This window comes from Pagrus major, chromosome 1 (assembly GCF_040436345.1).
Source record: "Pagrus major chromosome 1, Pma_NU_1.0".
In the NCBI taxonomy this organism is placed as follows: Eukaryota; Metazoa; Chordata; class Actinopteri; order Spariformes; family Sparidae; genus Pagrus; species Pagrus major.
The window spans coordinates 893,209-920,929 of NC_133215.1; the positions used below are offsets into that span (position 1 = coordinate 893,209).

General features: G+C 42.9%; 1 protein-coding gene across 1 annotated transcript in view; it reads left to right on the forward strand.

Annotated features, from left to right (window-relative positions):
* Window positions 1–2,107: 2,107 nt before the first annotated feature.
* LOC141006168 (NACHT, LRR and PYD domains-containing protein 3-like) overlaps window positions 2,108–27,721 on the forward strand; it is a 467,008-nt gene continuing 441,394 nt past the window's right edge. The window contains exons 1-4 of the mRNA XM_073478309.1: window positions 2,108–2,381; window positions 2,768–2,836; window positions 10,386–12,237; window positions 15,323–15,496. Of these exons, the coding sequence (XP_073334410.1) occupies window positions 2,108–2,381; window positions 2,768–2,836; window positions 10,386–12,237; window positions 15,323–15,496 (2,369 nt within the window). The remainder of the gene's footprint in view (window positions 2,382–2,767; window positions 2,837–10,385; window positions 12,238–15,322; window positions 15,497–27,721) is intronic.

Genomic DNA, 27,721 nt, shown 5'->3' on the forward strand with positions numbered 1-27,721 from the left:
TTTCTTTGCTACTGGTATTATAGTGGATGTTTTGAAACATCTGGGGACTATGGCTTGACTGAGGGAGATGTTGAAGATGTCAGTCAGGACATCTCCTAGCTCACCAGCGCAGGTTCTGAGCACACGTCCCGCGATGTTATCTGGGCCTCCCGCTTTCCGTGGGTTGACCCTGGTTAGGGTCCTGCGTGTGTCTGCTGCGTTGATGGTGAGGGCTGGCCCGATAGATGATAGAGAAGGACCAGCCCACCCTCTGGTTGTCAGGTTTGGTGCTTCAAAGCGTGCAAAGAAGTTGTTGAGCCTGTCTGGAAGAGAAGCATCGTCGTCGTTGACCCCCTGCCTGGACTTACGTCCGCGCTTGGACTCCCTGCCACATCCGCCTGGTGTTTCCTGTGTCGCAGAGGTGTCCCAGGATTTTCTCTGCATAGGTGCCTTTTGCAGCCTTCATTCCCTTTGAGAGCACAGACCTGGCTGAGCGGAGAGCAGTCATATCCCCGCCCTGAAGGCTGCATCTCGGGCTCTCAGCAGCGGGCGCACCTCTGTAGTCATCCAGGGTTTTCGGTTGCCAAGTGCAGTGAAGGTCTTAATTACAGTGACATCCTCTGTGCACTTTGCAATGTAGCTGGTTACCGCCTCAGCATACTCTTCAATGTCTATCTGATCTCCCTGGGAGGCTGCTGTCTTAAAAACCTCCCACTCGGTGTGCATGAAACAGTCCTGAAGTGCTGAGTCTGCCCCCTCAGGCCAGGTCATGATTTGTTTTTTCACTGGCCTGCTGCGCTTCAGTAGTGGTTTGTAAGCAGGCACCAGCATAACAGACAGATGATCAAAACGGCCGAGGTTGGGGTGGGGTGTTGCCTCTGGGGAGTTTGTATACACCAGGTCCGGCATGTTCTCTCCTCTGGTTTTAAAGTCCACAACTTGCTTGAACTTGGGGAAAACAGCCTTTAAACTGGTGTGGTTAAAATCTCCTGCCACCACTACAAAGCTGTTTAGTCAGGAGCTCACTGATGGCATCATGTATCTCTCCAACTGCCTTGTTAGCATTAGCTTTAGCATTTGCATTCACTATGGTGAAGTCCCTCGGCAGATAGAATGGCCGCCATTTCACGATGAGGTACTCCGCCAGCTCAGAGCAGTGTTTAGTGGCTAATGTGGCGTTTACACACCAGTCTTTATTCTATGAAATGTGACTTTCTCAACAAAATGAGTCTTTTCATGTTTTGTCCAATTTAATTTACTGATGTTAATCTGAGCTGACTTTACTGCTGAGAGATGAGGGAGTGTCAGGTCCTGCTGTGTGTTTTATCACTCTTATCACCACATCATCTCCCAACATGTAAAAGTAACGTTAGCTCACAGTTTTATGCGAGAGAGCCGTGTTGTAATGTTGCTTTACAGCTTTATTGTCCAGCCGAGGCCTGAAAATAAACATTATTAGACTATAAATGTGTTCAGGCTGCAAACTCACCATTATGTTCAGAGGGTCCACAGGGGCGTCATGTGACACAAGAGCACAGGGCGCTTCCCAGCTTTGAACACTTGACCAAAACAGGCTTCACCGTCCCACAACCACACAAACACTCACTGGCTGCACCTGATTGGACGAATGCCACTCGTGAGCCGTGTATATTTAAAACTGGACCAACATGGTGTCTCGTTTGTTACTGTCCTGTTGACGTAGCTCGCACACTGATCTGATACTAACAGGTGGAGTTAAAACACTGCAGACCTCTGATTGGTCAGTCCGTACAACCAGGGTCGTCTCGTCGTCTGATCTCTGATGTAGAATATTTTTTATCAGTAGTCTTTTCTCAAACAAAGCTTGTTTCTGTGTTGTAATCATCAACATGTGCTCGCTGTGCGTAGGCAGAGTGTGGTCAGAAAAGAGAGAGAGAGTCAGAAAAGAGACGATGACTGCGAGCAGAGCAGAGAATAAAAAGGTTAGCAGTTTGTGTCTGTTGTCAGTGCAGGTCGCAGTGTGTCAGATAATAAATGCAGCAGCTTCTCAAGAGTTAAGACCGGTCTTCACTGATGTTTCCCAGCTACTGGAAGCCTGGCTGGTTTTCCTTCAGGTGATAACACTGCCTGTCTTTAGCAGGAAGCCACGATGACGCGAGAGGACATTTTCAACACTCTGGAGGATCTAAAAGTCAAAGAATTCAAGGATTTCAAATGGTATCTGAAGCAGCCTGACATCCTGGAAGGCTACCAACCCATCAAACAGTCCAAGCTGGAGAGTGCAGAAATACAGGACACAGTGGATCTGATGGTGAACACCTTCACACTTGATGGAGCTCTGAAGGTGACCAAGAAGATTTTAGAGAAGATAAAGAGGAATGACCTGGTGCAGAGTCTGTCAGCCAACAGCTCAGGACCAGAAGGTCAGTCACATTTTTTTATTTTAATATCATTTTCAGACGAAGAGAGTGGACGACACAATACTTGTAAAGGAACAGGCCTCTCAGTACAGAAGCTCATTGTTTTCAGCAAAGAAAAACAAAGAGGCTGATTTCATAATTAGGAGAAAAGGTTGAAGCATCAATAATTGTTATTGGAGAGGATGGAGGTTTGATGGTTCACATAAATAAACATTGTTTAACTGAGCAGAGATTCATTTTAATGGTGCAACAGAGCTCTGCCTAATTTAAAATCTGGATCAACTCATTTTAAACCTAGTTTTACTGAACTCAGATTAGATCTGATCTTAGATTAAATGAATCCTTGTTGGTGCAACCAGCCATAATCTCTGTCTTCACCTCTCTCTCAGTGTCAGTGAATGCTGGTTATGTTGGAGAGACTTCAGAGAACAGAGGACCTTCTTCCTCTCAGAGCGAAGGTAAAGCTGCTGTATTCTCTGGTATGTATGGAAGCCCTGAAAGACAAAGTTTAGTTTTTAGTTTGGAAAAGTTAAAAGTTAGTAAGACTGACTGCATTATAACTGAGTGAAAGCAGAGACAGAAGTACTTGATGAGCTTTAGTTGAAGCAGTATCAGAGTATCTGCAGCTCTGAAAGACATTGTATATAAAGCATTTAATTCAGTTTCTTCATAAAGACCCTAGAAGCTATTTTAAAGTCTTAAAATCCATCTACAAAGGTCTTGAATGTTTTTTCCTTGGGTACCTTAGACTGTAACATCAGTTTTTAGATTATTTTGTATGTGGTTGTGAGCTGTCAGGAGGATTTAAAACTATAGTGGGACTGTTGTGACAGTGGATTAAGCTGCAGGAGGCAGTTAACCATCAGATCTGCATCAAACTCCGTCTCTACTGCAGCTACAGCAGCCAGGAAGCTCATCAGCTCAAAATAGTGATTGAAATTTACATTTCAGTCTGTGTCGTATTATAAAGGTGCAAAACATCACAAAAATGTCGGAGTAGGAAAAGTTGGTGAAACGATTACAAGAAAATGTGACGACTCAGTGAATTCAGTATATGATAACTTACATTCAGATGGTGAAACTCAAGAAAGGGAAGAGATGAAAAACATCAGATCTGTGTGTAGTGATGAGGAGACTGTAACCTTCCTCACATTAATACATCAAACACAAATATTATATCTTCATCATGTTTTCACATGGTTTTCTATCGTTTGCATTCTCCTCTTCTCCAGTGGTTTATTGGCACGATAGAGGAGAATTTGGGGCCAACTCCTAATATTCTTATAGAAGTATGGTGTCATAGTTGCAGGTGGTCATTTGTAATTTTTGATTGGCTGCTGTTCTTCAGAGGGCGGGTCTTACGTAGTATGAGCAGGCCAGAGGTCAGACAGCAGAGATGGAGTCGAGTGTAGAGGAAGAAGAGATCAGAGAGCAACTCTTTTCATGGAGGCCATGATGGACACTGAATAATAACCATTATTTCTGAAGCAGTTTTGTTAGCTTGTGCCTGTGTCTGTTTGCCAGACTGAATGAACTGAAACTGACTGTCAGCTCAGTGCATGGTTCTCAACTGAGAGGTGGGGTTTACCCGACCATGAAGTCAAAGTGGTTGATAACTGTGAGGACTGAGCGGAGTGACAGTGGAAAGCTAGCTGAGCTCATCTGTGGTTCAGATAAGGCCTGCATCCTTTTTTTGTTGAGTGGAAACCAAAGAAACCAGATCAATAATGGTTTGTATGGAGCCACCAGGCTCAGTTATAATAAAAACCAGTACTACCAGTCTTTATTGGGGGTGGTTTGAATGATATTGGTATTTAAACATCATCAAGTGATTCCCCAAAACAAGAAAGAGTAAAAGAAATTGAGAATGAACACTTCTGGACCTGCAAGAGAGCGTGAGTCTACATATCTATATAGACAGAAGGAGAATATTAAAGCTGATGCTACAGGACTTCTTTGTGACATTTCAACCAGAAGCTGGCAGCAACACCAACAGCTGCTCAGTGGTAACCAGTCCAGGGCTGTGGTTGTACTGACCAGCTCCCTGCCGGATAGATTTATATGTTGTTGGGGTACATGAGAGAATGATGTGATCAAATACTATTGTTAAGATAGCTTACTGTAACACGGGGGGGCGCTCGTGCGCAGTAATGGAGTAGACGTGTTTTGTCGGAGCTCCGTGTTGCTACCTTCATTTTCATAAACTACTGCACCTGTATGTTCATTTTTTTCGCCGCCCTGTCGCAGTCTCTCATCGTAATCCGCTGTACTTTGTTTTTACGCTAAGTTATGCCTAATAACAAGAAAGTCGAACCCAAAAAGCCGGCGTCACCTCAGGCTAGCCCAGCTACTACTGACTCTGGGGCAGCTCCCATATTAGCCGCCATTGCTAGCCATGGAGTTGAGCTCGCCAAGATTTGCACGCTTGTGGATGACATGAAGAAGTCGATGGAGGGGCGCTTTGACTCCATTGAAGCATCCCTATCCACCCTCCAAAAAGAGCACCGCGAAGCCCAGCACCGTCTGGACGACGTGGATGAGGCACTCTCGGCCGCCGATAGCCGCATCACAGTCCTGGAGGCGACATGCAAAGAGTTAACAGCGGCTAAAGGGCTCCTCAAAGCTAAAGTGAATGACTTGGAGGGTCGCTCCCGGAGGCTTAACGTCAGGATCGTGGGCATCAAAGAGGGAGAAGAAAATGGTCGCCCAACTGAGTTTGTCTCGCGGCTGATACCGGAGCTTCTTGGCCAGGACAACTTTCCCAAGCCCGTCAAAATTGACCGGGCCCACCGCAGCCTGAGGCCCAAGCCACTCGCTAACGAGCGACCGCGCATCATCATCGCTAGAGTTCATAACGACCGCGACCTGGTCAGCATTCTCCGGCTCAGTCGCCAACAAGCCCCGCTACACTACCACGGTGCGAGGGTCTCGATTTTCCCCGACTACACGGCTGAGGTATCATCTCTACGCCAGGCCTTCAACACCGCGAGGAAGAAGCTCATGGACGCCGGGGCTACATGCTCCCTGCGCTTTCCAGCCAAGCTCCAGGTTGTCCACAACGGCACAGTGAAAATCTTCGAGTCACCAGTGGATGCTGAACGGTTTGCCACTTCACTAGCTGACAAAACATGACTGTTAAAGCTTCCCATACAGTAGTCTTGTTGTCTACTCTCTGCATTTAATGCAGTTTCACTACTGTTGTTGTGGTTTAGCATTTTGCCAAAAGTGTTGAATTCTCAGCATCTAGCTTTCAGTCCGGGAGTGAGTTATGTCACTTTTTTTTCTCTCATGGTATTGATATTCCACCGGGATTTTGTAACTCACTACTTGTTCAGCCAAGCCTGATTTACCCTTGTGTGATTTTCATTAATTTTTTTTTTTTTTTTTTTCTTTTTTCTTCTACTATTTACCCACTTGTAACTCACTCCCTCAAACATTCCCAGTATGGGCTGAAGCGATTGTTTATAACTATGCTCCTGCAGGTGCTCCTTATCGTTAAATCTAAAATTTGGAGGTGCACACGGTGCTGTTAGTATAGGCCAGTTTATTGCAGTACGGTTTAGCTGTCTCTGTTACCCGGCAGCCTCCACAATGGAAAGAGGGGTTTGCCGCTTAGTTCTTGTTGCGGCTTTTGGTTTTTTTTGGGGGGGGGTTTCGTTTTTTGTGTGTTTGAAAGTGCCAGTTTCACATCATGTTTGTCGTGTCAGCCATCATTTTCTGTTCTTTTGTTTCCTAAATGCAGGTTAGTCATGCGGCCAAGGGAATGAGTCCTATTACTTTTACTTCTTGGAATTGTAGAGGTCTTGGCAAGGCACTTAAGAGGGGGAAAGTACTCTCGCATTTAAAATCCTTGTCATCTGATATCATTTTTTTGCAGGAGACCCACATTCAACCTACTGAGCAGAGACGTTTGAGATCGCTATGGGTGTCACAAGTGTACCAATCTACTTTCTCATCTAAGGCGAGAGGGGTTGCCATCCTTATCCGCAAAACTATTCCGTTTGTATTCAACTCTATAACAACAGACCCAGGTGGGAGATACGTTCTTGTCACTGGTGCAATCAATTCGTTCCCGTTAGCTCTTTTGAATATCTATGCTCCCAATTTTGACTGCCCCGACTTTTTCTGTAAAGTCTTTGATCTTGTTGCAGAATATAATACTCATAATATAATCATTGGGGGCGACTTTAACTGCTATTTCGACCCTCAGTTGGACAGGTCTTCCAATAAAGTTGCCCCATCGTTGAAATCCGTACCAGTTCTCAATGATTTGGTGAAATCTTTTGATTTAGTTGATATTTGGAGGCTTCAGCACCCCCTGGAGAGGCAATATTCTTTCTTCTCTCCTGTACATGGTAGCTTCACCAGAATTGATCATTTCTTAGTAGACTCTAAACTAATCTCGCACACGCTCAGTTCAGCATATCATAGTATTTTAGTGTCTGATCACGCGCCCCTTTCAATCCAAATTAATTTCAACCTCAATACACCTTCATATACTTGGAAATTTAATCCCTCTCTAAACTCGGATAAAACATTTAATGACTATATCTCGGCTAAGATTTCAGATTTTTTGCTTGATAATGATAACGGGGCAGTCTCTGACTCAGTTTTGTGGGAGTCATTCAAGGTAGTGCTACGGGGTCATATCATCTCATATCAATCGTCCATTAAAAGGTCCAGGCTGAGGCGTCTTGCAGTTATTGAGGATGAGTTAGCTGCGTTGGAGGACACTTTTCGCAATACAAACGATGATGATACTCTTAGCGCCATCCTGAAGATAAAGTATGAGTACAATCAGATGTTGGGAGAACAGGTTGGAAATTATATCCGCAAACTTAAGCAGAAACATTTTGAGCTAGGCGATAAGCCTGACAAATTACTTGCTAGGCAGCTAAAAGGCATACAGGCTGACAGAGCAATTCACAAAGTTTCCTCTGCCACTGGACAATTGATAACTGATCCAAAATTGATTAACGATAGATTCTTAGATTTTTTCAGGCAGTTGTATACCTCCAAAGCTAAGCCGAGTGACTCAGACCTGGATGATTTTTTCAATTCTTTGAACATTCCAACTCTTAATGAAACCGCTAAGCTAGAATTGGATTCTGACCTCACACTGGAGGAAATAAAAACAGCAATTTGTTCCTTTCCCAATGGTAAAGCTTGTGGCCCTGATGGCTTTGGAATAGAATTCTATAAAAAACATATAGATAAAATTGCTCCTCTTCTTCTTCGGATGATAAATTGTTCTGTGAAAGATGGAATTTTTCCCAGCAGTGTGTACGATGCTAATATTTGCCTTCTCCTCAAAAAAGACAGAGATAGCACTAACGTCGCGTCTTATCGCCCTTTAAGTCTCCTAAACAGCGACCAAAAGATTGTTGCAAAAGTTCTGACTAACCGATTAAAAGAACATGTGGGCTCGTTAATCCACCCTGACCAGTCAGGCTTTATCCCAGATAGGTTCTCCTTCTCCAATACTCGCCGCTTGCTAAATATTATGTATTCCACAAATTTATCACACTCTGCTGTTATTTCATTAGATGCTAAGCAAGCATTTGACCAAATTGAATGGAAATATATGTTTGCAACACTCAAAAACTTCGGTTTTGGCGATAAATTCATGACTCTTTTAAAAATGCTTTATGCTTGTCCCAAGTCCTCGGTCTTGACCAACCATGACAGATCTCCTCCTTTCTTATTGCATCGCGGAACTAGACAAGGATGCAGCCTCTCTCCCTTGCTCTTTGCACTCGCTTTAGAGCCCCTCGCTATCTCCATCAGATCTTGCCCTCAGATTACTGGCATTGGGCATGGTGCATCTGATAGTCCTATTGGTCTGTACGCAGATGATGTGATCTTGACTTTGACCGATGTTAGGATGTCCCTTACACCACTTTTAAATCTTATAAAGAACTTTGGACAGCTTTCTGGTTTTACCATTAACTGGGAAAAAAGTCTGTTCATGCCTCTGTCTGATGGGCTCGACTCTGTTTTTCTCAATAACTTACCATTTAAAGTTTCCACTGAGTCGTTTGTGTATCTTGGGATCAACATCTCCAGGAACCCAAAACTTCTTTTTAAGTTGAATTACTCTGACCTGATTGGTAAACTCAAAATTATGATAGACAAATGGAAACTTCTTCCTCTCTCGTTAATTGGCCGTGTCAATATTGTCAAGATGGTAGTTCTTCCCAAATTTATGTACCTCTTCCAAAACATACCCATATATCTCACAGCCTCTTTCTTCAAGCTGATAGACTCTATCATTATTCCCTTTATCTGGGCTTATAAACCTCCTCGTATCTCAAAGGCACATTTACACAAACCCACAGCTGAGGGAGGTCTTGGCCTCCCTGTCTTCCGTCATTACTATTGGGCCTGCAACGCCAGAGCATTGGTCTTTTGGAGTCACCCCACTGCTGCGGCCGAGCAGAGAGTTTCCCTCTCCCCCAGCTGGCCTGAAATTGAGACTTGGTCAGCTTCTGTGCATGCAGGTGCCTCATTAGCAGCCATTCTATTCTCAAAATTAAACCTACCTTTTAGATGCTTTAAGGATGATTTTAGAATACTTTTAGAATTTTGAAACAGATTAAGAGTGTTCTGAATCTCCCCGGACTGTCTACCCACGCTCCTATTTGTCAGAATCCTTGCTTTAAACCAGGCATGATGGATGCTGCTTTTGTACAGTGGTCTGACAAAGGCCTGATCACCGTCAAAGACCTTTACATTAATAACCACTTTGCATCTTTTGCTCAGTTGCAGGAAAAATTTGGTCTCCCCTCCACCCATTTTTTCCAATATTTGCAAGTCAGAAATTTTGTTAGGCAATCGATCCCTCACTTTGAAACGTTACCTGAGCAGCATAGCTTCTATGAGCTTATGACCAAATCTCCCACCTCCAAACATTTGATCTCTCAGTTTGTTAATCTTTTTAGTTTGGCAGCCCCTTCTCTCCATATTAAAGCAGCCTGGGTATCGGACACTGGGGTTGAGATCTCAGATGAGCTGTGGGCCCAGGGTCTTAAGAGGATCAAATCTTGCCCTATCAATGCCAGACTTCAACTTATTCAATTTAAAGTCATTCATCGTTTGCATTTCTCCAAGACCAAACTGAACCGGATCTTTCCTTCTGTTTCTGCTACCTGTGATAAATGTAAATCGCATGACGGGACTCTAGGTCATCTTTTCTGGTCCTGCCCTAAGCTTCAGAACTTTTGGGAAGACATTTTTCATTTGTATAGTGTTATATACAGTAAACAGTTGATCCCTGACTGTCATCTGATATTATTGGGCTGTTCCAACTTCTCTCTCACTCTTCCCTCATCTTTTCAACAAGCCCTTATGTTTGGTTTGGTTGTAGCAAAACGAGTTATTCTTAGAGATTGGAAATCAGTTTCTCCTCCCTGTTTTAAGAAATGGTTGAACGACATGGTCTCTTGTATCTACCTGGAAGAAATTCGGTATACTCTGTCAGACACTCATCACAAATTCCTTGATGTCTGGGGACTCTTTATTGAGTATATTCAAAAAGACAGACATCGTTCTCCGGACTAGTTACACTGGACACTGTTATTCTGTCTCATTCTGTTTTGAACTGTCTACATTGTGCTTTGCACAGCCAAGCATCCAGTCTCCTTGTCTTCATTTGGACCTGGCTCTTTGGACTCTCTGGACTCTCTCCTGGACTCAATAATCTTTTTTCATTCAGTGTGTGTGCTGACATGCATAACTTTAACTTGTACGTGTTTATATCTTTGTGATCTGGCAGTTTGTTTTGGTCTGTTTTGTCCTTTTCTTTTTGTTTTATTGTATATTGTCTCTGTTGTTCTATATGTGGTTTAAACCTAAAAACTTTATAAATAAAGTTCTCAAAAAAAAAAGATAGCTTACTGTAACACAATTACAAATATACTGCTAGAACAGTTTCCATAGACATCTTGCTCCCACTGTAATTTCAAAATCCTGCATTTCAGTTGTTTTTTGTTTCTTTTTGCCACTCAGATGAGATCGTTCCAGTACCAAAGCCACAACCCATCTCATATTACCAAGACATGCTTCAGTCAAACCTCGAGGATATGTTTAATTGTTCACAAGAGGGGTGGGCACAGAGGAAGGATGAGCAACCTCTGGTTGATATCTACACAGAGCTGTACGTCACAGCTGGGGGTGACGTAAACCTCAACAAACAGCATGAGGTCATTCAGATGGAGGTGAAGCCAACAACAGAGGAATCAATTAAACCCTGTGACATGTTCAAACCCCCATCTGGGAAAGAAAGATCCATAAGAACAGTTCTGACCAATGGAATCGCAGGAATTGGCAAAACATTTCTTGTCCAGAAGTTTGTGTTGGACTGGACTAACAAAGAAAACAATCAAGATGTGCATCTCATATTCCCCTTTACCTTCCGCCAGCTGAACTTAAGGAAGGATGAAAAGTTAAGTCTGACCGAGCTGATCCATAAATGTATCACAGAGACCAGAGGCATCAAGGAAGAGGCTCTGAATCACATCTTTACAGCTCTGCAGTCATCAGGAAACAAAAAGTATGACAGAAGTAAATTCAAACTTCTGTTTGTTTTGGATGGACTGGATGAGAGCCGCCTTCAACTGAACTGCTCGACCAATAAAAACAAAGAAACAGACTTTGATGTGACTCAGTCCACCTCAGTGGATGTGCTGATGTCAAACCTCATCAAGAGAAATCTGCTTCCCTCTGCTCGCCTCTGGATAACCACACGACCTGCAGCAGCCAATCAGATTCATTCTGATTTTGTTGACATGGTGACAGAAGTCAGAGGGTTCACTGACCCACAGAAGGAGGAGTACTTCAGGAAGAGATTCAGAGATGAGGAGCAGGCCAACAGAATCATCTCCCACATCAAGACATCACGAAGCCTCCACATCATGTGCCACATCCCAGTCTTCTGCTGGATCACTGCTACAGTTCTGGAGGATGTGTTGAAGACCAGAACCAGAAGAGAGCTGCCCAAGACCCTGACTGAGATGTATGTAGAGTTCCTGAGGTTTCAGATTCACCAGACAAATGAGAAGTTTGACCAAAACATGTGCATTCGGTACATTAAGTCATTAGCAAAACTGGCTTTCCAGCAGCTGGAAAAGGGCAAACTGATCTTCTATGAAAGAGATCTTAAAGAGAGTGGCATTGATGTCAGAGGAGCCTCAGTGTTCTCGGGAGTGTTCACAGAGATCTTTAAAGAGGAACGTGGGAGGAAGAGTGATGAAGTCAAGATGTTTAGCTTCATCCATCTCAGTGTTCAGGAGTTTTTGGCAGCTTTGTATGTAGAGATGTCACTCATTAACAAAAACAAGAATGTGATGTCAGAGCTAGCTCAAACTATCTGTGAACATGTGAGAATGTTTATCAGCAAAAAGTCTGTGACAAATGTCCACAGGTTTGCTATTGACAAGGCCTTACAGAGTCCAAACGGACACCTGGACTTGTTCCTCCGCTTCCTCCTGGGTCTTTCACTGCAGACCAATCAGACTCTCCCTCAAGGCCTCCTGGAAAAGGAAAGAAGCTCACAGACCAATCAGAAAACAGTTGAGTACATCAAGGAGAAGATCAGTGAGAATCTGTCTCCAGAGAGAAGCATCAATCTGTTCCACTGTCTGAATGAACTGAATGATGGTTCTCTAGTGGAGGAGATCCAACAGTACCTAAGATCAGGAAGTCTCTCCACAGATGAACTGTCTCCTGCTCAGTGGTCAGCTCTGGTCTTCATCTTACTGTCATCAGAAGATCTGGATGTGTTTGACCTGAAGAAATACTGTGCTTCAGAGGAGGCTCTTCTGAGGCTGCTGCCAGTGGTCAAAGCCTCCAACAAAGCTCTGTAAGTGAACAGATAACTGCAGATACTAACTGCTGTATATCACATGTGCAGGGTCAACTAATGAATGTCTTAGATTTCAAGTAGTTGATCAATTGACAAACCTGCATTGTTTCATTAGATCATTGTACCTCTGCACATTAATGCAGCCATGAAAGGAAAAAGAAGTCATTTTAAAGGTGGGTGAATCATTCTGGAGAAGGATTTTTGATATTTGAACGAACAGCCAAACAAATTCACTGATGCACATTGCCAAGGCAAGGCTATAACAACTGGGCTAGCTTGCATAGAAGTGGATTTTGCTTTGTCGTAGCTGAAGTAAACAAACATATATTAATATAAATACAAGATATTGAAGTACACATTCATCCTAAACACAACAGAGTCAAAACTAGCAATATTTGTGGGTTTCACAATTTTAAAAACGATAATCGGTCGAAATGAGCCTAATTAATTTCACAATCAAAATTGAATGCAGTATCAACAAAATAGTCCGTTCAGTATTTCATTTCAGATTGGGACAACGCGACACCGTTTGTTTCGAGCCCTACAGCATGAGAGCTAACAGAGGTAACAGTTGACGGAGCTAAAAGCTTCCAGTGGAGCTAAACACACACAGCAGTACTGAGAGTTCAGAGGAACATGAAGTGGTAAACACTGAACTGCAGTTTAATGTGACAACACAACACGTTTACATAAAATGAATGTACTGAAGGATTTTAGACAAGTCCTGTTTGGAAGTAAAAGTACCTTGAGTTTGGAGTTACAGGCAATTTACATCAGTGTACATTTTATCAATCTTCTGACAGAGAAGAAAGTAACCTGGTACAAGCAGTGACCAGGTGGTGGAGCAGTAGCTTCAGAACAAAGACCTCAAAGACTGAGACAAGTGAGAATGAGACAGACTTCTTCCCAAAATCTCTCTGTTACTAAATTCTGTGTCCTATGTTACTTTTCTTAATTCTCTTTTAACAGTGTTTAGATAACTTCTTACTTTGTTTTAAACCTTTTTCTGTCTTTAAATTGATGTAAGGTAAATATAATTATTTATTTCCTCGTCATTTTTATGGTGGTTTTATTATGCCACTATTAACTAACAACTATAGATGACAATGTAACCCAGATCTCTAGTTTAAGGATAATAAACTATTTACTAAAGTGAGACTGGGCTTGAGTTTGTTCCAAAACAGGGAAAAATGATTATTATGATCTCAGGAAAAATATCTTAAATGAATCTAAATCTTGGTAAGTTTTTCTAATTAAATTTTAAGGACCACCACGACTGTGTTTTAGAGACAAAACCTTCACAGGTGTTTATTTACAAAGAAACATAACTAAATTGTTGTAAGCTCCTCTCTCAAGAAGGTAAATATAAAATAAAATAAATGCACAATATACATATAAATGAGAATTTCCTTTAAATGCAAAAATAAAATACAGGGTCCCTTTAAATTGTTTCAGGAATTAAATAAAATCTTTATCGTTCACAGGTAAACAAAACAAAATAACTATTCCTATAAACTTTAATAAATTCACGTTCATCACATGTGGGACCAAAAGGATCAACTCAAAACTCTGTCGCAGGCCTGTGATGACGCTCGGGTGCGGTGAGGTCGAAAAACTGTTATGGCCGCTTCACTCAGTCAAGAGCAGAAAACAAAAGCACATCCAAGCGAGGGGCAAAGGGGATAGCGGGGGGAATAAGGCAAGGGCAGTCACAGATGGGGGTGATGGCAGTCACAAATCCAAACCCAGCAGCACACAACAAAATCCGGGGAAGAATAAACAGTCCATCCACCAGCAACCGTCTCAATCTCTCTCTCTCTATCTTCACAGTGTCCGTCTCCTTTAATTACATGAACTCTGTTGAGCCATAATATCATCACGCTATATCATATTGACTTAACGTTAGCCCATTTTAGCATTTAGAAATCAGCAACATGCTAAAGCTATGCTATCAAAACACGGGATGCTATGCTAGTTAGCGGGTGGCTAAATACATTACATTCCGGTCTTTTCCACTACAACATTAAGTTACAGTTCAAAAAATCATGGCATATACATTATATTCACCTTCTGCGAGTCACATAGAAGAGCAATAACAGGACCACGGGTAGTCGACCTTGATAACTCCTAAATGTTTCCCACTCTGAACTCCAGACGACAGCTCTCTGATACGATAGCGTGTCTCTCCTGTCGCATGCTCCTACACCTCATATCAACCTGCACCAATAATCCCGCCCCTTACACAGCGAATGCACTCCTCTTGGCTCTTGAGCTCGACAACAATCAAGGGCAAAACAGAAATGAAATGACCGACACATGACAGGTAACAAGCTAGGTTACACACGTAAACACTGCTTCCTCATCTCTTTTTTCCTCTCAGATCAGTTATTTAATTAACTTAAATGAACTTCAAGACCTTAATATTTATTTATCTTTTTAACTGTAAATAGTCTATTTTATTAAACTGTACATTATATTTATACTTTTATACAGCACATATTTTAACCATTTTTAAATACCTTGAACTGTATTTATCATGAACTTTTTGTAAAACAACACCTTATTATATTTTTTTACTCAATTATTATGCACTGTAACCTATATGAATTTTATACAGGGCTACAACAATAAGGTAAAGAAACCTTCTGATCAGTGATTAGTGAACGGTATCGGTCGATACTGCTTCTAGCCATCAATGATCTGCCCTGAAAATCCTGATCTGGAGCTGATGCTGTCAGCTCTTCAGTTGCAGATACATACGAAATGTGTCTCATTTTCTCCAGTACACACTTTGAATATCTTGGCAAACTAAAAGATAAGATGAATGTCCACAGACAAGTAATTTAACCTGTTGAATGACATGGACAGCGAGTTGACTGAAATTGATAGAAGTAGAACGGTTGACCTCTGAAACTTTTCAAGAATGTGAGATGCTAGTATGAAAAACACTAATTGTCTAAACATCTATTGATCACCCGAGACTCTAGATTGTTCTACTCATCAACACAATAACAGTTACTACAAAAATGTTAAGTATTTTGTATTGTGGAAGACAGAAACAGTATCACTAACTCTTTTTCAGGCTGAGTGGCTGTAATCTGTCGGAGAGAAGCTGTGAAGCTCTGTCCTCAGTTCTCAGCTCCCAGTCCTCTAGTCTGAGAGAGCTGGACCTGAGTAACAACGACCTGCAGGATTCAGGAGTGAAGCTGCTGTCTGTTGGAGTGAAGAGTCCACACTGTAAACTGGAGACTCTCAGGTCTGACTTCAGTTTCTGTGAAATGACCACTCAAATGTTGCTTGGCATCTGGTTAAAATGTCCTTAAGATACTGTATATCAAACATTGTAGAAGTTTTGGACATTGTGTATTATTCTTAAAAGGTATACAATGCCCTTCAGAGATTAAATCATTTATGTTAATGTACAGTAAAGTTATATTCATCAATCACCATGTCAGCTCTAATCAGTGTTTTCTTTTTTAACCAATTGTCCATGACAAACAGAGTTTTATCAAATTACTTTGTCTTGCCCCTCAGCTCTATGAATTGTTGCATCTCACAGCCTGTTTTGGTGTTCGTTTTTTGTTTTTTTTACTTTCCACAGCTTTACGGTTGGATTCAGTCTTGCTGCTCTCATCAGCATCTTTTTTTCGCTTCAGCAGTTTGTTATAGTGTCATGGGGTTACAGAGCTTTTCCAGTGCAGCTGGCTGTATTTTTCTGATGTCACATCAAGTCTGCTGTCAATTTTATTTATAAAGCCCCAAATCATTTTCACATTGCTTCAGTGGGCTTTACAATCTGTACCGTGAGCGACCACCTCTGTCTTTTGACCCTCGACTGTGAAGCAAACTTCCTATATTGAAAAAAACCTTTTAACAGGGGAAAAAAACCTCAGGAAGAGGAGGATCCTTCTCCCAGGACCAACAGACAGGAAGTAGATGTGGCGTGCACAGAAAAACTAAATCACAGTTCACAGATTTTAGTCACAGAATGTCTGTCTCTACACATTCATAAATATACATCGTCCTGTGTGTGTGTGTGTGTGTGTGTTTGTGTGTCCAGGCTGTCAGGCTGTCTGATCACAGAGGAAGGCTGTACTTCTCTGGCCTCAGCTCTGAGATCCAACCCCTCCCATCTGAGAGAGCTTGACCTGAGCTACAATCATCCAGGAGACTCAGGAGTGAAGCTGCTGTCGGCTGGACTCGAGGATCCAGACTGGAGACTGGACACTCTCAGGTATGAACAGACAACAAGAGCTCACACACTGTTTCTCTGTCACACTGACAAGCTGAGGACTGTTGGTTCACATTTTTAACCAGCAGCACTGCTGATAACAGTGAAGACAGTAACTGATGTGCTGAGAGTCCCTGTCCACACTGAGACTGACCTCCTGACTGACATCACACCACCATCTGCTGTTGGTCATTTAATGACACAGTAACACACTCTGTTTGACAAATAACGTTCAGTGTTGATTAACCAGAATAAAAACTCATCAAGAGGTTTAAAGTTGATTCTTGATCGTGGAAAAAGAAGTTGAAAAACAGCTCAGCTCAACGTACATTTAGTATTTGTTCTAGAGATTCATTATGTTATTTGTGAAAGTCCTTAAATTTGAACCCTCTAGGCGCCAAAGTTGCATTATTGCGACAGGCAACATTGCTGAATAAAACAGCCCATATCTTTAAATCTACTGCCTTGTGCTGTTACTACTTGCTACCACTAGATGGCCACTAGATTCAGCTTCAATCTTGACGTCATTTATGGGTGTGTTTCTATGCAAAATATCCGAGAAAAAAAAGTTTGAAACCCGACACCAGCTGTCAGAGCGGGAGCGCCTGAGCGGGAGAGTGGGAGAGGACAGAGTAGCAGAGCGGTGCGGTGGCAGGAGCGTCCTGGATAGATAGCGAGACGGATAGCGATTTTTGCAATTAAAACAAAATGCCCAGAGGACTTTACAGTGCAGATGAGGTGCTTGCACAGATCTTTGCTGATCGCGATTCAGATGATTCTGATGACGATCGCTCGTCAGAGACGAGTGACTCTGATGATGCTGCAGCTGCAGACACTGTCACACATACTGATCATGGCGAGAGTTTTCTCCGCCGCGGTCGTGGGAGAAATCAGGCAAGGAGGGGACGTGGGGGCGGCAGAGGGGGTCATCAAAATAGAGCTGTAAATGATGATGATGGCTGGGAGTATTTGAGAAGTCAGGAGGTGTTCCAAAAATGGATCAGGGACTTTGATGAGCCTGTGGGGTATCGTGGAGACAAGGATCTTACAGATGCTAGTGCATGTGATTTCCTGTCTCTGTTTTTGGATGAGGATTTCTGGAACCTCATCACAAATGAAACAAACAGATATGCTCACCAGTACCTTGACACACACCAACTTCAGCCAAACTCCAGATTTCATGGCTGGTATGATGTCACCATCCCTGAGATGAAAGCCTTTATCTCACTTCATTTGTGCATGGGGCTTGTTGAAAAACCTGAAATTGAGGACTACTGGGCAGGATTTTGGCCAAGTTACACACCTAGCTTTGGCAAAGTGATGACAAGGAACAGATTTGAGATGATCCTTTCTTTCCTCCACTTTGCAAATAATGATGAGCAAGTTGAGAGGGGTCCGCCAGGCTATGACAAATTATTCAAAGTGCGTCCAGTACTCGATATGGTCATCCCCCGTTTTTCAGCCATGTATGGTCCACTCAAGGAACTTTCCCTGGATGAAATGACCATCGCATTCAAGGGGAGGTCAACCTTGAAACTGTACAATCCAAAAAAACCAGATAAATATGGCTACAAGGCATTTGTATTGAGTGAAGCTAGCTCAGGCTGTGTTTTACAGTGGTCCATGTACACAGGACACACAGCAGATGAGGATGATCATCTCGGTGCGACCCATTGTATTGTCTGTCAGCTGATAGCTCCATACATTGGAAAAGGGCATGAGGTGTATATGGATAGCTACTACACATCGCCAGCCTTAGCTAACGAGTTAGCAGCTAACGGAACGGGACTGTGTGGGACAGTGAACTGCAACAGGCGAGGGATGCCACGGGGCCTGAAACCAGCTCAGTTGCCTTCGAAAAGGGGAGATGAGCCTGTGTTTATGCGGCATGGCAAATTGCTGGCTTGTGCATGGCATGACACAAAGCGTCTCACCATGCTGACATCAGTTCACAGGAACATATGCGTTCAGAAACGCATTCGTTCAAAGGCAAATGCGACTGGTTTTCGCGACATCAAAAAAACAGAGTGCGTTGACAGTTACAACTCCTTTATGGGGGGAGTTGATACAGCTGATCAGCGTATGAAAACATATCTCTTTCCACACTGATCCAGGAAATGGTACAACCGCATTATCAACGCGGTTCTTAGCATCAGTGTGGTCAATCATCCCACATCATCTACAGTCGGTGTAGTCCTGGCCCACACAAACCACTGAAGGCCTTCATCCAGGACATTGTGACTGCTTTACTTGAGGGTTACTCCAAGAAGGAAGGCAAGAAGGGAGGAAGGCCTTCAGTGGAAGGGGGAGAAATGCCACAGCGGCTCACTGAACGTCACTGGCTCCGCAATACTGATGATCGTCCAGATTGCGTAGTTCGCTCAGATCGCACCCGTCCTAAGGGGCGACGCCAGACACAGTTCAGGTGCAGTCAGTGTGGAGTAGGTCTGTGTGCCGTGCCTTGCAACGAGAGATACCACACACTGAAAAACCCCAAACAATGCTATCTTGATAGATGTATATGAGTTCAAGTCCCCCCCCCAAAAAAAAGATCTAAAAAAGACCAAAAAAACAAAAACAACAACAACAACAAAAACTATAAAAATAGAATTTTACCTGGTGATATACAAATTAGATTAGGAAATGTACTCCTATCAGATTCCTGTTCATTTACACTGAGGATGAGATGACAATATAAATATTTTTTTTTTCTGTGTAAATATGTTCAAAAATCAGTTTTACTGAAAGTTATGTAATCCAATATGGCTGCCACCTGGTGACGTCACAATATGCAAATTAGATGAGTCAATTTACTCCCATCACAAACTTCAGGTCTATGAATATTTTTCTCATTTACACTATGGATTTATCTCTCACCACTTCCAAGCTACAGCCTTTTGAAACCTTACAATCCAAACGGAATATTTTCCTAAATAAACTCTGGCGTCTAGAGGGTTAAGATAATGACCAGACTAATGACAAGTCACATTATTTAATGTTATGTATGTAAATATAAAAGCTGTGTGTCACTCATGAGTGTAACTTTCATCTCATCTTTTTGTGTTCGGCCAGACAGCTTCCTGCTCTCATGTAGAAGTTAATACATTTTATTGGCAGTCATTAAACTAAAGACAGACTCAGGAGTCTTCAGGGAAGAATAACTGTTTGGTATCAACAGAATCTGGACGGGACCGTCCACTTTAACAAAGAACCACAGTGACCGTCCTGCTGCCAGCGACCAAGTCGACTGAGAGGAGAGAGGTCTTTTTAAACTGGTGACCTCTTCAGCAGGAGCTCACTGCACTTTAATGAACTGTTTAAACAGATGAAGAGAGAAAACATGTCCACAACTGCAGATGTTAATGTTAACAGCTAAATAAAAGAGAGAGAAGAACTCATTTTCATGAAGTCAAAGAACAACAGAGTCAGTTTTGGTGAGGATGTGATCTCGTTTGCTGTCAGCTGAAGGTCAGACAGTCTGAACGTTCTCTGTGTGAGTCCAGTTGTTTGGTTGTAATTATCTGTGTGATCTGAAGCTGGACGACATCTTTTATTTAGTTAAACTTTGTGCTGCATGTTAGTTCAGATGATCAGTGATTCAGCAGAGCTGCTGATGTGTGTCAAGTGTTTCAACTCTCATTCATGTTTGAGTTGTAGTTTCTGGTGATGCAGCTGATAGCAACATGTAGCACACGTCACACAATTACCAGAGTTTGTTTGTAAGTAGAGCTACATTATAAAAAGCACTGCCCCCTACAGGACAGACAGCAAAGACTCCACCAGTGATGATATCTGGACCCTGATGTTTAAAACCAGCGTGTTGTCATCAGTGATTGAAGCTTTTCTCATATTTAACTGTGAGATAACAGGATTATAAAGTTCAGTGTAGAAATAAGACTGTTCAGTTTTACGTGGAGAGGTTTTAACAGCCTGTCAGTATTAACGTGCTATAGTGCTCCGCAGTGATATTGTTCTTCATGTTGAGTTATTATTTACACATTTCTGTTGTTCAAGTTAATTATTTGAAGCCAGCTGTGAATGAAAGCTACAACATTTAGACATTTAAGATTCAGTTTGAGACGTGTGAAGAGTTTCTGTTTCATGATTGACACAACAGGAGAACACAGTTCATTCAGGTCAACATGAGATCGTTTCATATCCGCCAGCTCCAACATGCATTCATTAGTTGTTGACAGGTTATTTAATGTTCTTTGATTTTCTTTAAAAGATGTTTAAAAGCATTAAATTTGCTGTCAGAAAGTGTTTAGATACCTGATCTGACCTGATGTTCATCAGAAGGAGTTTGTCCAGTTGTCAGGATTTTTTTCTGAACACTTTGAGGACGTCTCGTTTGTTTTGTTTTAAAAGTCGAGGTTCAAAGTTCAGTCGTAGTTTTATTTTATGTTTCATATATTTTCCACTGCGCTCGATTCTGTCACTTCACATTATTAAATGTCAGGAAAATGAATTTATTCAGTGATTATTCAGTCGACCAGCTTTTTATTATTTAGTTGTTGTTTGTGAATATTTGATGTAAAGTCTGAGTGTGTGTATGAAGTGTGTTTTATAAATGCAGCTGTTTTGTCTTCATGGTGATCTGAGTGAAGCTTTATGAAGATCATTGATGAGGAAGCTTCTGAAGGTTCATTCTGACTTTGTTTCTTCCTCCAGGGTGGAACATGGTGGAGAGCAGAGGCTGAAACCTGGTGTGAGGAAGTGTAAGTGTGTGTTCACTTTGACTGATGAAAACAAGGCAGCACATGTTAAAGTAGTTTAAATCTAAAGCTTGTGTATCTGCATTCAACTGTCAGTTTGAAAGAAGATCCAAAAAGATGAGTCATTGTGAAGTTTTGATCTAATTAACAGTCAGTCTGTTAATAAAGCAACAAATAAACCATCAGCTGTGTTAGATGATAAACTGCTGCTGTATTGTGTCTTGTTCTCTCCATCAGATGTCTGTGAACTCACAGTGGACACAAACACAGTGAACACAGACCTCAAACTGTCTGACAACAACAGGAAGGTGACAGGTGTGTTAGAGCAGCAGCCATATCCTGATCATCCAGAGAGGTTTGACTACTGGCCTCAGCTGCTGTGTAGAAATGGTCTGACTGGTCGCTGTTACTGGGAGGTCGAGTGGAGAGGAGAGGTTCGTATATCAGTGAGTTACAGAGGAATCAGCAGGGGAGGAGACAGTGATGACTGTAGGTTTGGACAGAATAATCAGTCCTGGAGTCTGAGCTGCTCTGATGATGATGGTTACTCTGTCTGGCACAATAAGAGAGAAACAGTCGTCTCCTCCTCCTCCTCCTCCTCCTCCTCCTCCTTCTCCTCCTCCTTCTCCTCCTCCTCCTCCTCCTCCTCCTCCTCCTCCTCCTCTGTCTCTAACAGAGTAGCAGTGTATGTGGACTGTCCTGCTGGCACTCTGTCCTTCTACAGAGTCTCCTCTGACTCACTGATCCACCTCCACACCTTCAACACCACATTCACTCAACCTCTTTATCCTGGGTTCATGTTCTGGTCTGGTTCCTCAGTGTCTCTGTAGGAGGGACACACACACACACACACACACACACACACGCAGACACACACACACACACAGTCTCACACACACACACACACAGTCTCACACACACACACACACACACACACAGACACACACACACACACACACACACACTCTCTCTGTAAATCACAGTAACAGAAATGGGTTAGTTGTGTTGTCTCTTCTTGGTCAATGTGCTGCACATCAGTGGTTTTAAATCTCTTTAAATATGTTTTGAACGTTCAGATTTCAGTTTTCTGAACTTTGTGATCTGATTGTTTTCTCACAACAATCAGCCTGTATATACAATAAAATCAGGCTCCACACACACATGCATATAGATCATCATAATTATGATCTTTGTTCAGACAGCTTTTATTTAGTTGATTTGTGGTTCATCATTGAAGTTTCTCATTTGTCTTCTTTGAGTTATTATCTGTAAATATGTGTATATGAGTGGATAGAGCTGCTGCTACGTGCAGACGGACCTCCATTACAAAATCTCCCTGTAGAGTCGAAGAGCCAAAGACTTTCTGTCAACACTTCATTATCTCACATCATCTGTCAGAATAAACATTTGACTTTCTCATTCACGTGTCTCTCCTGATTGAAATAACGTCTTTTCACATCACTTTACATTACAGACATCACAGCAGACGAGCTGTATGGAGACACCTGATGTTTAAATCATCTCCAGCTGCTTCAGCTGTTCAGCAGAACGCTGCAACTCTGTTTTACTGTGAAGCTCCAGAAATGTTCTGTGGACTACGACACTTCTCTGCCTCCTGGTCCACTGGAGTTTCCTGGATTTTTTTCCTGTTTGCTCACATCATCCCTTCATTTGTACTTTGTTTAGCTTTTGTTTTTGGTCTTTGTATTTTCAGAAGTCATGTGACATCGAGATAAGATGAGATGATTCTTTATTGATCCCAGAGGAGAAATCCAAGTGTTGCAGCAGCACAAAGACAAAGTCACAAGTAGTTTAAGTGCAAATAAACATTGAAAAAGGAAAGTTAAAGATAAATATACATAAAAATGAAATAGAGTTTTCGGGTGTGTGGTCAGTGAGATGACAGACTGTAGCTTCCACTGCTGTCTGATGGAGGTGGGTACAAAGGAGCTCCTGAAGTGTTCAGTTTTGCAGCTGGTCGGGACGATGTGATGGTTGAATGAGCTGCACATCTGCAGCAGCTCGTCGTGGAGAGGCTGAGAGGGGTTATCCAAGCTGGCTTTTTATTTGTCCTTCATCCTCCTCTCAGCCACCGTCTCCAGACTGTCCGGTTCCAGTGCGACCAGGCAGCGGGTCCTGCTCACCAGCTGGTTCAGCCTGCTGACCTCACCTGTTCCTCTGAGCAGCAGAGTGTCAGACTGCAGAGTGACCAGCAGGAGGCAGCAGATCCACACAGATACAGACAGAGATCATCTCTGACTGATGGAGGTGAAACATTAAAGCTTCAGATGATGTTTCACAGCTAAAGTTTCACATTAAAACTGGTGACGTCACTTTGAACCATGAATACGTGAATATCAGCTTCCTGCAGTCACAACTGATGGATGTATTAAAACACTGAAGCAGCTGAAGCCTCGTGAAGAAAAAAGCTTCATGTGAACATTTTGACCATTTGACAAATTCTGAGACAGAAATGTTGTGTGAACTTTAAAAAGGCTTTTAAACGACTCATTCATCTGTTTGTTCAGTGTGTGAATATGTTAAAGGGAAATTCCTAAAATAAGACTCAGTTTGTTTATAATGATGGACGTTATTTGTATTTTATACACAGAAAATCAAACATGAGCAACAAAACGTGTTTATCCTGAAAATACAAACCTTCATTTGAAGCCTGTTTGAGGAGGTTCAGGTTCAGTTCAGCTCCGTTTGTTTTCATTAACAACTGACTTCACTTTTACACAAAACGTAAACTTCAGGTTCATTTTATCAAGTAAACTTAAGTACAGTTCAAGTATATTTCCCTCGTCCACTTCATGTAGTAAGCACACTGCTGCTGCGTTCAGGTGCTCCTCGGATGGTCGGACGCCACAGAGAGTCTGTTTTGCATCATAATGTTCAGATTAGGACCTCAAACAGCACGTTACAGATCACATGTGAGCCAAACCCTGATAACAACACATGACTGATGAGTTTCACCATCAACACAACGTTTACTTCCGTCCGCCATGTTTCAGTGTCATGTGACGTCAACTCAGTAACTCGTGTCCCAAAGTACAAGACAACAAAACCATAAACACAGTTGTACACAGACTGCAGGCAGGAATACTTCATTATACTTCATGAAGTATATCTCGATCAAAAGATGAAGTATGAGACAAATACTTTTCTGTGTATTTGTATGAAGTACACTGAACAACAGCGTGGTTCATTACGTCATCCTGTCTTCATGATAGTTTAAGAGACGTACAGCACTTTAATGATGTCACGTGGAGAGAAGACTTTTATTTTGTTGTGAGTACGAACGTACTTCCTGTTATTATTATTATTGTTATTATTATTATTATTATTATTATTTTGTGTTGTATAAAAAAACTAAAGAGAATAAATATGAGTGGAGATCAAACAGCTGATCAGCTCAGGACAATATATATATATATGTTCAACTTCAACCTTGTGAAAAGATAGAAGCTCTGAGGTGAAGAGAAACGAGTCCGTGTCAACACCCCCAAAGCTGAGAAAACTGACGGCCGAACTGCTAACGTTAGCTTAGCTCAGCGTTAGCAGTCTCGGAGGAAGACGAGGACGGAGGGATGATTAAAATGTGTTTACGAGCAGCCTGTCGCTGATCACTCTCAATCACTGAACGTGCCTTCTCATGATTTTGCTTTAAAAATGATTCGAGGTTCCTCTCACAGAATATTACCCATAATTCAGCTGTGGAGGACATTACTCTGATCAGTTGTAATATATGAATGCTTTTATTTTGTACATAGTTTATGATAAATAAGTTAACTGACGCCTGTAAGAATGACAGGAAGTAGCTGCCAAAGTAAAACCAACAGGCCTGAGAGTTCTGCAGTCTGCCACTGATGACATGAAAAAACACTCGAGGTAAAAATCAAGAGCTCAAACTAAATCCAAACTATATGATGAATGTTAGATTCTGCCGTCTGAACCGAGGCCCGTGGGTCAAAGTCGGCCCTCTGTAAGCTTCAGTTTGACCCACTGTGCCCTGACAGATCTCTGTTTATGCTGCTGGCAAGTTTCTGAGGTAAAATATATAGATCCCTAATTATTAATCATTAATTGTCCAAACAAAACAATGTAAGACAGAACAATATGTGACGCTTTCGGCCCCGTTAAGTTTCAGTTTGGATAAACGTGCTTTAACACGTCTGTGGGCACGAAATGAAACGTTGTGTTTAAAGAGACGTCTCGTCTTTAGTTTACTGTTATTATTATTTGTAGAAAAGGCCCCAAAGATTTGACAGGTTATGTCTGTGTGTGATGTGTTATGGATGTGGTGTTAGTAGTCCATAGGAGCGCCCCCCCTGCTGGTTACGTAGCGTAACTGACGGCGCTCAGTCAGTGAAGGTATATGCTCCGGTGAGTCGGCAGAGTGAGGATTACCGTCAAGCCGCTAATTAACGACCCGGCCATTAACGACCCTGCAAGTGGTCTGTGCGTGTATGAAACGTGAGTATGTGTGTATGTTGAGGCACTGTATTAACATTGCTGCGGCCGTAGGTTATTTCTGTTCTGATGTATGGGTTGATACTCGACATGCTATCACTGTTTAAGCTAGTTTAGCATTTAGCTCACCTGCCGACGATCGAGTGTACGTCACTCCACATGTTGTGTTGTTATTATCGTTCTGCCTCATTAGCGTAATGTTAACGGTGAACGTTACGTAAACATTACCATGTGCAGTTGTTTACATTATGTTACTTTGCTAATAAGTCAGGTGAAGAGTGTTTCAGGGCTGTGGTAGTGGGAATTGAAGGCAAATGGAGATGTAGTCATTTCAATACTCCTTTTATTCTGTTTATTGGAGATTAAGGGATTTATTCTTTATTCATTTGTGTATTTGTTATTATTTCTATCGTCTCGGAAAAACCACCCATGACCTCATTGCCTGTAACGAAGAAATAAAACCCCCTGCACTGTCCATCACCTGCCTCTTCATTTGGACCCTCTGAAGTCTAACTGGCCTTAAGTTGGTGTTCTGGCCGACACCCCGGTGTGAACTTAGTGATTAACCCTGAACCGACGCCAGATACAGTCCATCCCCCGTGTCTCCACTACATTTAATGGTCCTTCGAGCCGGATCACCGGGTTCACATCAGCGATGGATCAGTCTTCAGAGCATGAGGCTCGTGGTGCACGCCCCAAACGACATCGTCGTCCCCCAGCACGCTACGCAGACTATGATGTGGATCATCTGGGCTACATGAGTCAGAGATACAGAGAGGACGCAGAGGCTCATCATCAGGAGGGAAGGGCCAGGATGACCCCCCTCACCCGAGACCATGGTTCCCCCCCTCGGAGTCACAGGCAGAGGCGGGATGCTGTTCTTCAAGAGATGGACTACGGTGCTGAAGACCCCCAGCACATCCCAGAGTATCAGCTAGCCCCCCTGCAGTCACCAGAGAGGGAGCTGGGGGAACTGTTCCATGAGCGCTCTCCTCTTCTATATCCAGTGCTGCGTCCCAGACACCCTCCCGAGGATCTGAAGGTAGAATTAAAGGACCTATGTCAAGAGAGACACCTCCTCCAGCAGAGCCAGCGTCGCATGTCAGCAGATCTGGTGGAGCTCAGAGCACTGCGAACCGAAATGAGACAGTTAGTGGACGCTGTTCAGAATCTACAAAGCCCCTCTTCTCCTCAGCAGCCTGAACCCACATGGCCACCGCCACCAGCTACACCTGCTGCACCTGCACCACCTGCTGAAGAGGATGAGTGGCCTGCACCACCACCGTGGCCAGATCCAGTGACGACGGGACAGTTACCTGCTGACTTACCACCCCCGCCGCCACCACATCACAGTGTTCAGACAACCGTGGAGCTTCCATACATCAAAGAAGAGGCTTTATCGCCCCCCACTAAGACGCCTGAGAGCCTGTTCCAGGCTCAGTGGTCAACATATGGCATTGCTCCTGCTACAAGACCGCCTGACAACCCTGCCTATTCTCCACGTCCCTGGTTTAAGCCAGTTCAAGTAAGTATTCTGCAGCGTATGGTGCTGTCAAGAGTGAGCCGGGACGCAACTCCCAGCAGCTTCCTGGTGGATCATGGATGCAGCCACAACCATTGCCTCCAGTCAGGACCTCCCACATTCCTGAGTCCGGCTACTATGGACCCCGCCCAACCATTCGCAACTTCTCTCATCGTGACCCAAGTGAGTTTGCTCGTCTTAAGCTCTCTTTAGAGAACCTGTTACCCCCGGGCGCCCCAGAACTGTTTAAGTATCAGGTACTGGTCGATCACCTGCAACTAGAAGAGGCCCGGTTGATAGCAGACGCTTACCTCAACTCTCCAACGCCCTTCTCCGACACGATGGCTGCACTGAATGATAAATTCGGCCAACCACATCAGATCGCATTGAGGCGTATTGCTGCTGTGTTGGACTCACCAGATATCAGGCGGGGAGATGTTGCTGCGTTCGAGAAGTTTGCACTCCAAGTACAGTCGCTGGTCGGGATGTTGAGGACATTAGGCTCTGAAGGAGAAGCAGAGTTACAGTGTGGCTCACATG